The 13,385-nt window shown below is 43.1% G+C and overlaps 1 protein-coding gene, 1 long non-coding RNA gene and 1 other non-coding gene across 5 annotated transcripts in view; 2 read left to right on the plus strand and 1 right to left on the minus strand.

The window, feature by feature from the left end:
* LOC148685040 (uncharacterized) overlaps window positions 1-4,906 on the minus strand; it is a 23,463-nt gene extending 18,557 nt beyond the window's left edge. The window contains exon 1 of the long non-coding RNA XR_015951033.1: window positions 4,668-4,906. This is a non-coding gene — a long non-coding RNA (uncharacterized LOC148685040). The remainder of the gene's footprint in view (window positions 1-4,667) is intronic.
* The window catches only part of C7H1orf87 (chromosome 7 C1orf87 homolog), a 20,660-nt gene extending 8,947 nt beyond the window's left edge, over window positions 1-11,713 (plus strand). For all 3 annotated transcript variants that reach the window (XM_035121455.3, XM_035121453.3, XM_088673964.1), the window contains 5 exons: window positions 575-672; window positions 3,814-3,884; window positions 7,425-7,459; window positions 10,675-10,828; window positions 11,370-11,713. In XM_035121455.3, the coding sequence (XP_034977346.1) occupies window positions 575-672; window positions 3,814-3,884; window positions 7,425-7,459; window positions 10,675-10,828; window positions 11,370-11,530 (519 nt within the window). In that variant the 3' untranslated portion in view covers window positions 11,531-11,713. The remainder of the gene's footprint in view (window positions 1-574; window positions 673-3,813; window positions 3,885-7,424; window positions 7,460-10,674; window positions 10,829-11,369) is intronic.
* On the plus strand, window positions 1,048-1,116 carry TRNAG-UCC (transfer RNA glycine (anticodon UCC)). Its single transcript has one exon. It is a non-coding gene; the product is annotated as a tRNA-Gly (tRNA).
* Window positions 11,714-13,385: the final 1,672 nt, after the last annotated feature.

Consider the following 13,385-nt stretch of genomic DNA (forward strand, 5'->3'; position numbering starts at 1 on the left):
GATGTAGACAAGACAACATGTACATACTCTGCATAAAACAATGTCCAACCTGAAGGAGAGAACTCAGAAACTGGTCTGAACAAACAATTAAGTCCCTGGTCTACGCAATACTGTGTTAAATAGACCACTGATCTGATTTGGTATTAAGTAGTTCCATGTGTTGCTGGTCCCAGTGTGAAAGGGGACCACATAAATGAAAATCAAACTTTTATGGAAAAACACACAGTATATAATCCTTTTACCAGGAGGCATTTTGCTAGTCTAACAAATATATATTTGCAGGGGCAATTCATAGTTATACACAGCATATGTAGAAGGTCTTAGTTTGGAGGTAGATGAAGTCAACAAGGGGTTCTTCAAGTTCTCTTGATTTTTGTCAGTCTCCATAGCTGAAAAGCACCAGCTTGGATTGGGACTATGCTTTTCACATGACAGTTGCTTGGGGGGAAAAATAGAATTCTTCCAAAACAATATTTTGTTATGAATTTCCATAGTTTGCTCTTCTTCATTGTATGCTCATTGACTATAGTACTTCATGGGAGGCCTTATTTCTCAAAACTTATTTTATTTGTAGACAGAGATCATTTGCAAAAAGCACGGACTAACTCTGCCCACTGGGATCTTGGAAGCTTTGGTTAGCACCTGTGAGTTTGGCAAAAGAGGCAAAATACAGTGAGTTTTTCTTGAGATGCTTCCTTCCTTTCAGTACGTTATGCGTGCATCTTGACCCTAAGACCCGGAATGCGGCAATACAATTAGAGAGTTGGGTTTCTGGAGAGAACACATAATTGCTGGATTGAGAGCAGCTGGGTGGTTATGTCCAAAGGCCCCCAATTTTCCAGATAGCATGCATTGCTTCCCTTGTTTTTTCAGTCAGAGTGTGCAAAAGTTTGACTCCTACAAAGCCAAGAAGACATCCCATGCAAGGGGTGGTGGGGAGAGTTTTGTCCTGTCTGTCCACTAAACTTGTAGTCTGGTCCTTGTTGAGTGCAGCTGTGCCACACAGAAAAGGAGAAAGAAGGAATGGCAAAAATGCATTGAGGAAGCGTCATAGCTCAGTGGTAGAGCATCTGCTTTCCATGCAGAAGGTCCCAGTTTCAATCCCTGGCATCTCCAGGTAGGGTTAGGAATGTCCCCAATCACTGAGGGCAATATTGAGCTAGAACAGATGAACAAGTGGTTCTTTTTTACGGGGGATTCCACTGATACGCACCACTTAAACATTTTCAACGATTTACCGGTAGATCTGAAGGTTATCACAGTTGTCATTGACATGCATATCTGCAAAATACTCCATCATATTTTTGCCCTTTTTTGAGGAGTCTGAAGATGCAATGTAAGAGTTTAGCCCTGTGAGATTTCAGGTTTTAGTTCTCTCTGTACCACTCAGTTGGCACCTATATAGAGTGGCTATGAATCCTTAGTACAATATCAGCCATTAATACTCCCTGCTAGTACTGGTTGTAGTCAATGTTAGTTCTATTCAGAGCAGACCCAATAAAATTATTTGTCATGACTAACTTGAGCCCATTCATTTCAATGGGTCTGCTCTGAGTAGAACCTAGTTGGATGTGATCTACTGTCTATAACTTGGCTCATGCTAAATTACAGAGGAATAAATTGTGTTATCACCATATATTATGACGGTGTCCTTCTGCTTAGTTTGTATTGCTGATCTTTTCAAGGGAAACTTTGTGGCTTCTTGAATTCTGCTGTCCATAATGCATAGGTCTTACTATAGCTCTGTATTAATGCCTATGCCTTCCTTTGCTAAATTAAACATATAATAGATAAGTTGCAATTGCATACTAGCTTGCCAAAGCTCCCACCACTACCATCGCAAAAAAACCCAAAAACGAATATAAGAAAAATCATTTAGCAAAGGTTAGCCATACTCAGAATTACATTTTTAAAGATTTTAAATCCAATATAAACAAAATAAACCTATGGGGTGTGCCGGAGTCATTGGTTTAGTTATGCATTACCCATTTTAATCCCTGCTTCCACAGTGAATGCAACCCTTCAGCAATTAGCAAGAATCTAGCTCTGAGCCACTTTGTGATTAAATGTGCTTAAGATCAATACACCACCATGACTGATAGCAGTCATGCGAGATTAATCTCATTGCACAAAGTAATGCTCTCTCTTTAACCTGTCATGGAAAGTAAATAGGACGTGAAAAAAATAAGCTGAAAAACAACTCCAGGAGGAAGTCCATTGATTTCTTTACTGCTTTCTCCTTCTGACTGCATTAAAAAGAATAACCAAAGGATTAACTTCTTAAGCACCATTGCTTCCTTTGTTATGAAGTCTACCCTTGACTCCCCTACAGGTTCTCCGATAAGGATCCTAGCTCAGTTACAGATTACCTGCCTTGCGCAAAAGAGATTCTAGGTATGAATCATTTCTCAGTGTCCCTTGGGTCAGCTTCCAGGTAGCATAATTGGGAAAGACCATTGCTCATAGCTGCCAAGTTATTCCTTTTTTAAAGGGATTTTCCCTTATGCTGAATAGGCTTCCTCGTGAGAAAAGGGAAAACTTGGCAGCTATGAATTGCTTGAACCTAGACAACACGCCATCTGCTAAGAACAATGGGCAATACACTTCCTGATAATCATTACTGACAGACTAAACGAGCTACTGGTTTGACTAAGAGAGATACTTCAGCTTCTGGCAAAAATCAGGGGAGCATCATATGTGTGATGTTAGAGTAAATGCCAGAAATGTAATCAAAGTTGACACAGATTGGTAATTCCTAGTATTTTAGTAGGCACATTCATTAACCTATGACCCCAAAATATAGGAATATCCCTTCTCTAAAACTGATGCCAAAGTTTTGTGCTAGTTTTGTGCTGCAAATCCCGCTTTCCTTGCCCCCCACCCAAACTGAGTAATCTGCACTCACCATGGGAGGCCATAAGGACACACCAAAACCTAACCTCATCCAATTGACTCCAAACCAGTCCCAAAGTGGATTGCTGGTTTTATGGCTTTGGGGTCAAAGGTTAATGAAGCTTTAGGAGGCCACTGACAAAGAGAATTTTCCAACGATTACCAATTTATAAAGAACAGGTGTAGTAGAATGAAGCACAGGGAAGGGATTAGAAAAACATTACTAAATAGATAAAGGATTAATAAGAAAATCTTAAGAAAGGACTTCCAAAAGAAGGAAAATTCAAAGTGTTGGTTTGGGACCAGAGGGCCAGCTTGGGTGTCCTCCAGTGTAACATACGGTAATCAGGTTTACAGGTACTTGTAACAGGGCCTTCTTAGTGGTTTCCCCACAACTATGGAATCTGATCTCTTCCAATGTAGGCAGCCTCATGTTTCCCATCCTTTCCAACAGGGTTTGAAGGCTTAGGTTATGAATTGGGACTGGTATGCCAATGTCTGGCTGAATTTATTGTTATTGTTTTATCTCTGCTGGTTTTTAATATTACTATAACATGTATATTAAAAAGATTCATTTTGTATTTAAATAAGTTGTGAGCCAGTTTGTAGAATATGTTCTCCAAAAAAACTCCCTTAAATAAATACATAAATAGGAGAATGAGAAAAAGGTGAACAGTTGAGAATGATAGAAGATTCACATGATGCAAAAACAAGAGAGCTAATCACAGAGCAAAGCAGGACAATTTATATTACTGTATATAATATTATGTATATTATAATGGATGTTACATTAATGTCTTGGCTTTGCTTACATATAATCTCCCTATGTAACTATAATATAGAAAGTTGTGAAGGAGAACCTAATGAACAGGAGATATGCTTTCAAATATTGCATTTATCTTGAGATGTTTCCTCATGTAGATGGAAAACGTTTGTGGAGTTTCTGAAGAAAGTCCAGGCTGGGACCAACCCTGCTCTGCTTGTTTGCAGAAGTAAGCTATGCAGTTGCTGTTATTCTGATCATACCTAAATATTACAAGGTGGCAACAACATTTTACATTTCTGGAGAAGGCTGTTGAAATATATCATTTGTAGCAAGTGGAAGAGCCCACCGGGCCCCTTTTAGAGGGCTGGAGAAACTTTGGATCCAGTTGATCCCGAGCTCCGCTCTGCCCTGCCAATACAGGACCCCCGTTTCAGGGGCCTGTGCTTGATACTACCAGTAGGAAGACAGCTGGTGACAGGTTCTCAACCACCATGGTTTCATCAGAGCAGCAAGGCCCTCTGCAATGGTAGATGATCACTTCCACTATATCCTAATGCCCTCCTGCAGCAAAAATTAAAGTGTTAGGAAGACGAGGAGTAAAATCCTAACAGCCAACAGTTTTCCTTGACTCGAGTTCAGATTCAATATATTAACAAAAATTAGCAATAGCTCTGCTAATCAGCTCTGAATCAGAACATCTTCACTGAGAAGATAGCATGAATCTTGACAGTTTGCTGCGCCTTCAAATCACAGAAGCTCACTTTGGAATTTAATATCACAGCCCAGAACTTGCCTCAGACAGAATTAACAAATTATTGGGGATTTCCTACTCCATCACTTCCTGCACGAATTACATGGTATAATGACTAAGGAAATTTAATTGGGCTTTCTTAGAGGAGTTTCAGTTAGGGCACCACTCCCTGAAATTCTCAATAATTAAATGGACAAGTTATTTTCATTAAACTGAAACACTTCAACATGCACTGAGTACAATTCACTTGGAATGTACCTGGGAAGTCTCGCCCAAGGAGGTGAAAGGTTTGCCTGAGGTGAAGGAATCCAGATGAGTTGTTGTTGTTGGATAGTCGTTTAGTTGTGTCCGACTCTTTGTGACCCCATGGACCATAGCACACCAGGCACTCCTGTCTTGCACTGCCTCCCGCAGTTTGGTCAAACTCATGTTTGTAGCTTCGAGAGCACTGTCCAACCATCTCATCCTCTGTCGTCCCCTTCTCTTAGTGCCCTCAATCTTTCCCAACATCAGGGTCTTTTCCATGAGTTATTAGTAAATGAGTTGTTAGTAGATAACATTTTAAATATTAACCTGGATCAGGACAAAGATCTATCTAGACCAGATTCATTTCCCAATACATTCAGTAAAGCTATTCAGCAGGGAATGATGGTGACAAGAATTCTCTCTCTACACCATCTGGCCATTCAGGGTGCTTCTCAACATGGAGAATCCATTTGGCTGGGATGGCAATTAGATTGATAGGTCTATCTTCCATTAGCTTGCACATCTGAATCTAACCTTAGGTATTAAAGAGTAGGAGACAATTTTCAGACTTTGTTCTAGAATTGCTGGGTGCTTCATGCTGCACTCTTAGAAAGATGACAGAGGTGGTATTATAAACCACTTCCACAAGATCTATGAAATAGGTAGTATAATACTGCTCCTCAAGGGACTACAATGCACCTGTTAAAACAATTATAATGTTGGGCATGTGATTTACAGAGTGCTAGCTAATTGTGGGTTTGGGTTGTTGTTTATTAAAAAAAGGAAATTGTGAAAGGAGTGATGGATGTGAGACATTGACTTAGGCAGTGTATTAATCTAATTATCTTTAGAAAGCTCTCTGGGATACTTAATATTCAGGAGGTGACTAAGCACGGAGTTGAGCCAATAGCCACCATTGCTACAGAGACTGATCAGCATGCAACAGTTGGGCTTGAACTTTAACCATCTGGCTGCAGGCAAACCAGCTGTCTTCTCAACTAGAAATGCTATTCATTCCTGGGAATTGATTCATCTTTCCCACGGTTTAATTTCATGCCTCACAATCTGGCCTGCCATCCATAACTTACTACATTGTCCAATCAGTGTAGATGAGAAATTACAGATCTTTGCTCAAGGATCAAGCACCACAGGGCTTTAAATATAAGCTGAAGGTTATGGAACCGAGTGCTACTAAACATTATAAGTGAAAGAGACAGATGTAGGTGAGGGTGACAGTTTAATAGGGAAAAAATGAACTAGTCTCCTTAAGAAGTCACATTAATTGAGGAACTGTGGCTGCATCGTACATGACATCTTATAGGGCAGGGATGGGAAATCTGTGGCCTTCCACATGTTATTGACTCGGCTACTATCATCCCTGATCATTGGCCATATTAGATGGGGTTGGTGAGAGTTGGAGTCCAACATTATATGGAAGTCCACAGGTTTTCCACTTTTATAATGATTGGTTTTCTTGTATGCCATCCTAGTTTGCTACCATCACCATCACTCCATCCTGTTTTGAAAACCTGCCAGAGTTGCCTCTCTTTTTGTGGTTCCGCTAAAGGACATTCCTAATTCAGATTTAGCTCCTTGCCCTTGTCCAGGATATGGTATGTCCCATTCCCCAAGGCGAATTCACAACTTGGCTAGAGGGCCTGTATGCATTCCCTAAGCCCAGGCATGTGTTACTATTTCAACACACACACACACACACACACACACACACACACACACACACACTCACTCTTAACTGCAATACACACCCTGCTATCATGCCATATAGTCCAAAGAGGTATAAGCAAGGGAAACGTAGGTTTTCAGATATGACAGTGTTATTGGATCTACAATGGTAAATGCCAGTGATGTGGAATGAGACACCATCAATGGCTGCAACTGAGAAGAAAGATGACAAATAGAATTGTGTTCTACATGTATTTGCTGGTTTCAGTTTGAGGCACGAGTCGATTCACAAAGCACTGTGCAGGCACACACAAAACTCCATTGGTGAATAGTAAATGGAACCCCATATTGGCATTGCCCAATTTGCTATGGAGGAGAGCATAGGATCTAAATCTTGACCCCTTCCAAATACCTGATGGTCTCAACTGGAGAACTGGTGATGATAAAGCCTATGTGCAAGGAGGGTTGGACCATGAACCTTCCACCCCCACAACATCCATTTCCTTGCACTCATGGCTTTTTGGCCACCTAGTGCTATGCACACAAAATCTAGCTTCTTTTTTTGCATGCATTTCCATGTTTGATTGGAACTGGAGACTTGTCTATGGCTGCCACCATGCCAATTGTGCTACTTGCTGCTAGTCTGAGGGCCAGAGGTTGTTGCAAGTCAGATTTTGTAGGTACAAATGACACGACAGTTGAGTGTAGTGCATTCTAGATGTTTTGGAATGCAGCTCCCATCTCTGACAATCAACCAGGCTGGCTGAGGCGGGTAGGCATTGTAGTCCAAAATATTTGAAGGTTGCATCTCATAGAACAAGAAATAGTGTGCTTCAGCCACTAGAGAGCACAGTTTCCTCATTGAAGTCTGGTGATGATTACCCCCAACATTTTTCTAGGAAGGTAACTCAAGGTCAAGTTGGCTGAAAACCGAATCAAAGTTGAGCTTCTCCAATCACGTTAGTGTTAAGAGTTCACAGCAATAGTTTTCATGTCATATCTGAGAGTGGCCTGTTCCAAATAAATGGAAATCATACAACTTCAACTAATAAACAATAAAATACCTCACAATTGTTTTCATCTTAGGAGGAAACAAGGAGAAAAGTGAAGATGACTCTCAGGTATTTTCAAAACTATATTGATTCATCCACAAATTGTTAAGAAAGTCTGGTTTGTAAAATGGGTCTGTGAAATTGTGCTTGAAAGCTTTAATACTGCTTAGAACCCTGTGTAGCAAAAGAACTCAGAAATGAGTAGTAGTGATTAAATTTGTATCACTCTTCTTTCCAAAGGAATTTATCACATTCATCTGCTCCCATCCTGAATGCAACTATGTAAAAAGACTATTGTGGCCTGCCTTGTTTCTCTGAAGAGGGAAATGAGGTTGATAGCAATTTGCCCAGTACTGTCCAGGGCTACATTCATATGACAATTTCCCTGACGTTTCTGCATTACATTTGAACTTTCACACAATGTAAAAGCCACTTCTTGAAAACTAATGGAATATAATGCATATTTAGTATTTATTCCCAAGTTATTTGATTCCAAGGGAAAAGAAATATGTTTGCTGCCCCCTTTAACCCAGAAAATTGCGGGAGTAAAGCAATGAAATTTGGGGCAGCATACCGGCATAATAGGGACACACGTGGCACTGTGGTTTAAACCACTGTGCCGCTTGGACTTGCTGATCGGAAGGTCGGCGGTTCGAATCCCTGCGACGGGTTGAGCTCCCATTGCTCGGTCCCAGCTCCTGCCAACCTAGCAGTTCGAAAGCACGTCAAAGTGCAAGTACCGTGTTTCCCCTTTTTTAAGACGTAGCCATAAAGTAAGCCATGGCAGGATTTTTAAACATTTGTGAAATATAAGACATACCCTGAAAATAAGACATACCTCCATGCCGTGTGGAGCGAGACCGCCGAGGGCCCCAGCCAGCCAGCGGGACTCAGAACGCCGGCTGCAGCAGCAGGAGGCCTGCCGGCTTGGTGCCTGGAGCCAGCTGCTGCTGCAGCGGCGAGCGCGCAGAGCACCCGAGCCAGCGGTTTTGCCTCCGCCCGGCCGAGGAGGCCTGCCGCCCAGAACCGGTGGCTGCAGCGTGGAGCGTGCCAAGCGCTCCGCAGCATCGAGCGCTTGGAGCGCTCTGTCGGGCCGGGCGGAGCGCTTGAGCCAGCGGCCTCCGCTTGACCCGGCCGATGAGACCTGCCTCCCTGCCGCCCAGAAGTGGCGGCTGCAGCATGGAGCACTTGGAGCGCTCTGCAGGACTGAGCACTTGGAGCGCTCTGTCGGGCCGGGTGGAGCGCCTGAGCCAGCGGCGTCCGCTTGGCCCGGCCGAGGAGACCTGCCTCCCTGCCGCCCAGAAGTGGCGGCTGCAGCATGGAGCACTTGGAGCGCTCTGCAGGACTGAGCGCTTGGAGCGCTCTGTCGGGCCGGGCGGAGCGCCTGAGCCAGCGGCCTCCGCCTGGCCCGGCGGAGACCTGCCTCCCCGCCGCCCAGATCCGGCTGCTGCAGTGTGGAGCGCGCCGAGCGCTCTGCAGGACTGAGCGCTTGGAGCACTCTGTCGGGCCGGGCGGAGCGCCTGAGCCAGCGGCCTCCGCTTGGCCCGGCCAAGGAGACCTGCTTCCCCGCCACCCAGAACCGGCAGCTGCAGCGTGGAGCACGCCAAACGCTCCGCAGCGCCAAGCACTTGGAGCGCCCTGCCGGGCCGAGCGAACCACGTAAGCCAGTGGCCTCCGGATCGGCAGAAATCAGGGGCCTGGGTGGGAGGGCGACTGGGGTGTGCCTTTTGGATTCTTGCATTTTCTTGTTTTCTTCCCTTTTTGCAATGTACAGAAATGCAAACTATATCTTATCATCATCACTATTATTACAATTTCACCCCTCCGTTTCTTTTCTGTGTGTGTGTGTGTAATTGTGGAACCCTCCCGGCCAATTGAGAAATGCACAGACGTCTTTCCTTAGTTCTTTACAACCATTGAACTCTGTTGTCTGTTTAAATTTCACATTTAAAAAGGAAGATAACTGGGTAGTTTCCTTTTCCTTTTAAAAATATTATCTGCAGCAAAGCAGAAATGGGCACAAGAAACAGGAGGTGTGGACCTTTTGGGTTTGCTTTTCTCAGGGTTCAATCCAACCCCACCTTCCCCAGCTGCCGCCTCCCCACCTTTCCTCCCCAGATCGGCTCTGCCCCATCGTCACGTTGCTCAAAGCGTAGCGGATGGGGAGGGCTAAGGAGAAGATGTTCATCCAAGCCAGGCTTTCAGGTGCTGCTGGACTCCAACTCCCAATAGCCAGCATGGCCAGTGGTTGGGGATAATGGGAACTGCAGCCCCACAGCATCCGGAGGGCTGGGGGGTTGCTCTGGAACTTCTCTCCCTCCCTCCTTTTCCGTCTCTTTCCCCTCTCTTCAGACACTCATGTGCTGCATCTGCTTTGGGGTAACTTGATGGTAGAATTTGGGCTAGATGACAGGTAATAAAAAAATAAGACACCCCACTGAAAATAAGACACCCTGTGTTTTTTTGCGAGAAAAAAGTTATAAGACGGTGTCTTAAAAAAGGGGAAACACGGTAGATAAATAGGTACTGCTCCGGCGGGAAGGTAAATGGTGTTTCCATGCACTGCTCTGGTTTTGCCAGAAGCGGCTTAGTCATGCTGGCCACATGACCTGGAAAAACTGTCTGTGGACAAACGCAGCTCCCTCGGCCTATAGAATGAAATGAGTGCCGCAACCCTAGTGTCGTCTGACTCGACTTAACTGTCAGGGGTCCTTTACCTTTACTGGCATAATGTTCCTTTCTGCTGTTTTCATGAGGAAATAGAAGCATGCAGGTGTGGAAAGGGTGAGAGGAATATCAATTATGTTCAATGGCACTCATTGTTGTGTCACACCACACCCACTGGTGTGAATGAAATTTGGTGCAACAAGCCAGCATTTAGGTCAAAAAGTCATCCCACAGCACAACAGGTAGTGCAGCATGAAAGGAGAATTAGAAAATCTGACAGAATCACTAGCATTATAATCAGGAAAACTAACAATATTTCCCACATCTGAATGAATCTTAGACAAGGATGGGAAATCCGGGGCCCTCCAGATATTTTTATTGGATTCTAACTCCCATAATCTGTGACTGGACCCTCATTTTCCAAATCACACCAATGACTGTGTCACAGAAGCAAAACAAAATGTAATCTCCCCACTTTTAACCAACAAATTGACCCAAATACTTTAGTGAGGATTTGAAGGAGCCAATACTTGAAACTGAATGTTAACCCCTCCTCCATCTTCATAGAAAGTTGACAAATACTAAACTTTTGAAAATTTGATGTAATTTGGACAAAGGACAAAGAGTGGTCCAACCGTTGTGCTGGCAAGACTTGGGAGCAAACGAAGGAGGTCACAGACGACTCCATTGATGCTGAGGAACAAGATGCCTGGATAGACCGGTTCAGAAAACTGGAGAGGGCTCTTTATTTGTCTGATTTGAAAAACACAGGTAAGAATAGTTGTGATTGGAGAAGGGGCTGCTACACTAAGGAGATGGCTTTTGTATTTGGCTTGTATTTCATGTCAACCTCATATTTATTTATCCATGAATGTCTGAAGGGAAGAAAATAGGCAGTAGCACATTATTGGCCTATAATTATGAGCACAGATGATCAACTCACTCCTTGGTACCGGTAGTAATATTTTTGTCCCAAATTGCTTTTAATGAGGGGGTCCAACAGCAGCCCGTTTTTAATCTTCAACTGGCTGTGATGTAAAGAATTGAAATGTAGCACAAGGGTAACGATGTGATGCCCTCCAGATGTTGTTGGGACTAAAACTCCCATCACCCCTGTCCATTGGCCATGTTGGCTGGGGCTGATGGGAGCTTTAGTCCAACATCAGGCGTGCACCACATTAACTACGCCTGTGCTTTGATATTATGCGTGAACAGACCACCAGGGCTCCATTTGCTCAATAGTTAAGTCTGATTTTGTTCAAAGGGGAAGATAATATTTTTCTCTCTCTCTTTTCCTCTCTAACAAATACAGGCAAGCTGGAAAAAGAAAAAGCCAAGCGCCTAATCCATAACTACAATCAAATTTATGATCTGTGCCTTAGTCCACTGAAAATTGACAAAGCTTTTCGACCTTTCCGTCCAGGACAAGACATACCTCTGGAACCTTTGCTGGATTACTTAAAGGAGCTGTAACTGTTACTAGTAATACAGTGCTCATGTGTACATGCCTAATAATGTTCATTCACCCACTGGTGTTCTTACTGAGTCAGTATCTGAAACGTTTATACTTCTAGTTAATTCTTCATTTCCAAATGAGCTGAAAGTACATACTCCATCATCCACCTGTGCTCTTTTAATAAAGCTTTCTGTTTGAAATATTAGTGGATATGATTATTGTTCTCCAGTTCTTGTACATCAAATATGTAATAATTTGTAGGAGGCAATTCAGTTCTCTGTTTCTCATAATGATGTTATTTTGAGAAGTCGATTATCAATGGAATTTTGTACCCAAGACGTCGCAGGGCAAGCAAAGTGTTACCGGAACTTGTAAAAATGCATCTTCAAAATTACACATTCTTCTGGTGGAGTTTTTCATATTCAGATTTAAAATCTTACTAAGAGTCACTGTGCTTGCAAACAGTGCAATGCATTCATTAGAATGTGTGTGTGCGTGTGCGTGTGTGTGTGTGCGCACACACACACACACACACACACACACACACACTGTGATCAAGTACTAATTTTGATACACTTATGCCAGCAAAAAACTAGAGAATGTCATTCCCTGGAAATGACCCAATTGTAGTTTACGTGTGCAAAACAAACTTAACATTTCCAGGATTCTTTGGGGAAAGTAATGTGTTTTAAATGTGTATTGGATGCCAGTAAATGTATTGTTTAGAGTGGCAGGGGGCAGATGCACACAAGAAAAACTAAGTGGTTGTAGTTCTGGTAATATAAAATATATTCAACTGAGAAACAAATATAACTTCCCTATCTCATACGCTTCTCACTTTACAATTCTTAAAAATTGTATATTGCACAGTATATATAGCACTGCTAGGAATTTAGGATTTTACAGATACTGATGCAGTATCTATTCAAAGTACCTTAAATTTTACATACCACCCCCGCTTTTTTTTGGAAGCAAAGTTTTTTTCCCATCTGTTTGTCCCACTTCCCCATCTGTTCTTGAGGTCTCACAGTTTTGTTCAATATGTTTACAAGTGTTGATTTTTAAAAGCAAATCTAATAGTGTAGTGCTTTTCTACTTGAATTAGAAAAAGATTTTGAAATGAATGGACCCAAACTATGAACCAAATGGGAATTCATAGAAAACGACAGGTATAGCTATAGGTACAATATCAGAGGAGCAAAGGAAGGGAGGTTGCCTTCACATTTAAAAACTAAATCAGAGCAATTCCATAAACAATAATTCTGTACAGTACTGAGTCCACTCTATTGTTACCATATAACAAATCACAGATTTTTCTACACAAGTTACTCAGGCTCCTGCAGATTATAGATGTAAAGACCTGGGATGGGGGGCAGGAATGGAAAGCTTCAGAGGGGAGGGAGAATTTCCACAAATTTTCCAGAAAAAAACATTCAGGGGTTGGGGGAAAGATCCCACCATGCCTGGAGGAAAGTCCCTCTGGCATGCACAATCCCAAGGGCAACACTGGAGAGTAGTCATTCTAAAAAGTCAACGAACAGTCCAAAGTCAAACAGGGCAGGTTCTCACCTTTGCAGAAGCTCCAGGATCAGAAAACCTGGGGTCAGTCTCAAAGTCACAATCCAGTGGAGCTCCTGAAGCAGCCAAGCCTGGTCCATCAATGGAGGAAGGTAAGCAGACCCAGAGCTTCTACATTGCTTCCCTTTCAGCCTTCCAATTTTGGCTGGCATATCTGGGTTTGCTTCAGCTGATCAGCTATGTCTCTCCACTTGATGGGCATGTAACCCTCACCTGCCCTAAACCTCATCCAGCTGCACAATCACAAACTCCTCCCAGACCTAACGAGCCCCATGATCTCCACCTGGTTAACTA

Source organism: Zootoca vivipara, chromosome 7, assembly GCF_965207765.1.
Source record: "Zootoca vivipara chromosome 7, rZooViv2.hap1.1, whole genome shotgun sequence".
NCBI lineage: Eukaryota > Metazoa > Chordata > Lepidosauria > Squamata > Lacertidae > Zootoca > Zootoca vivipara.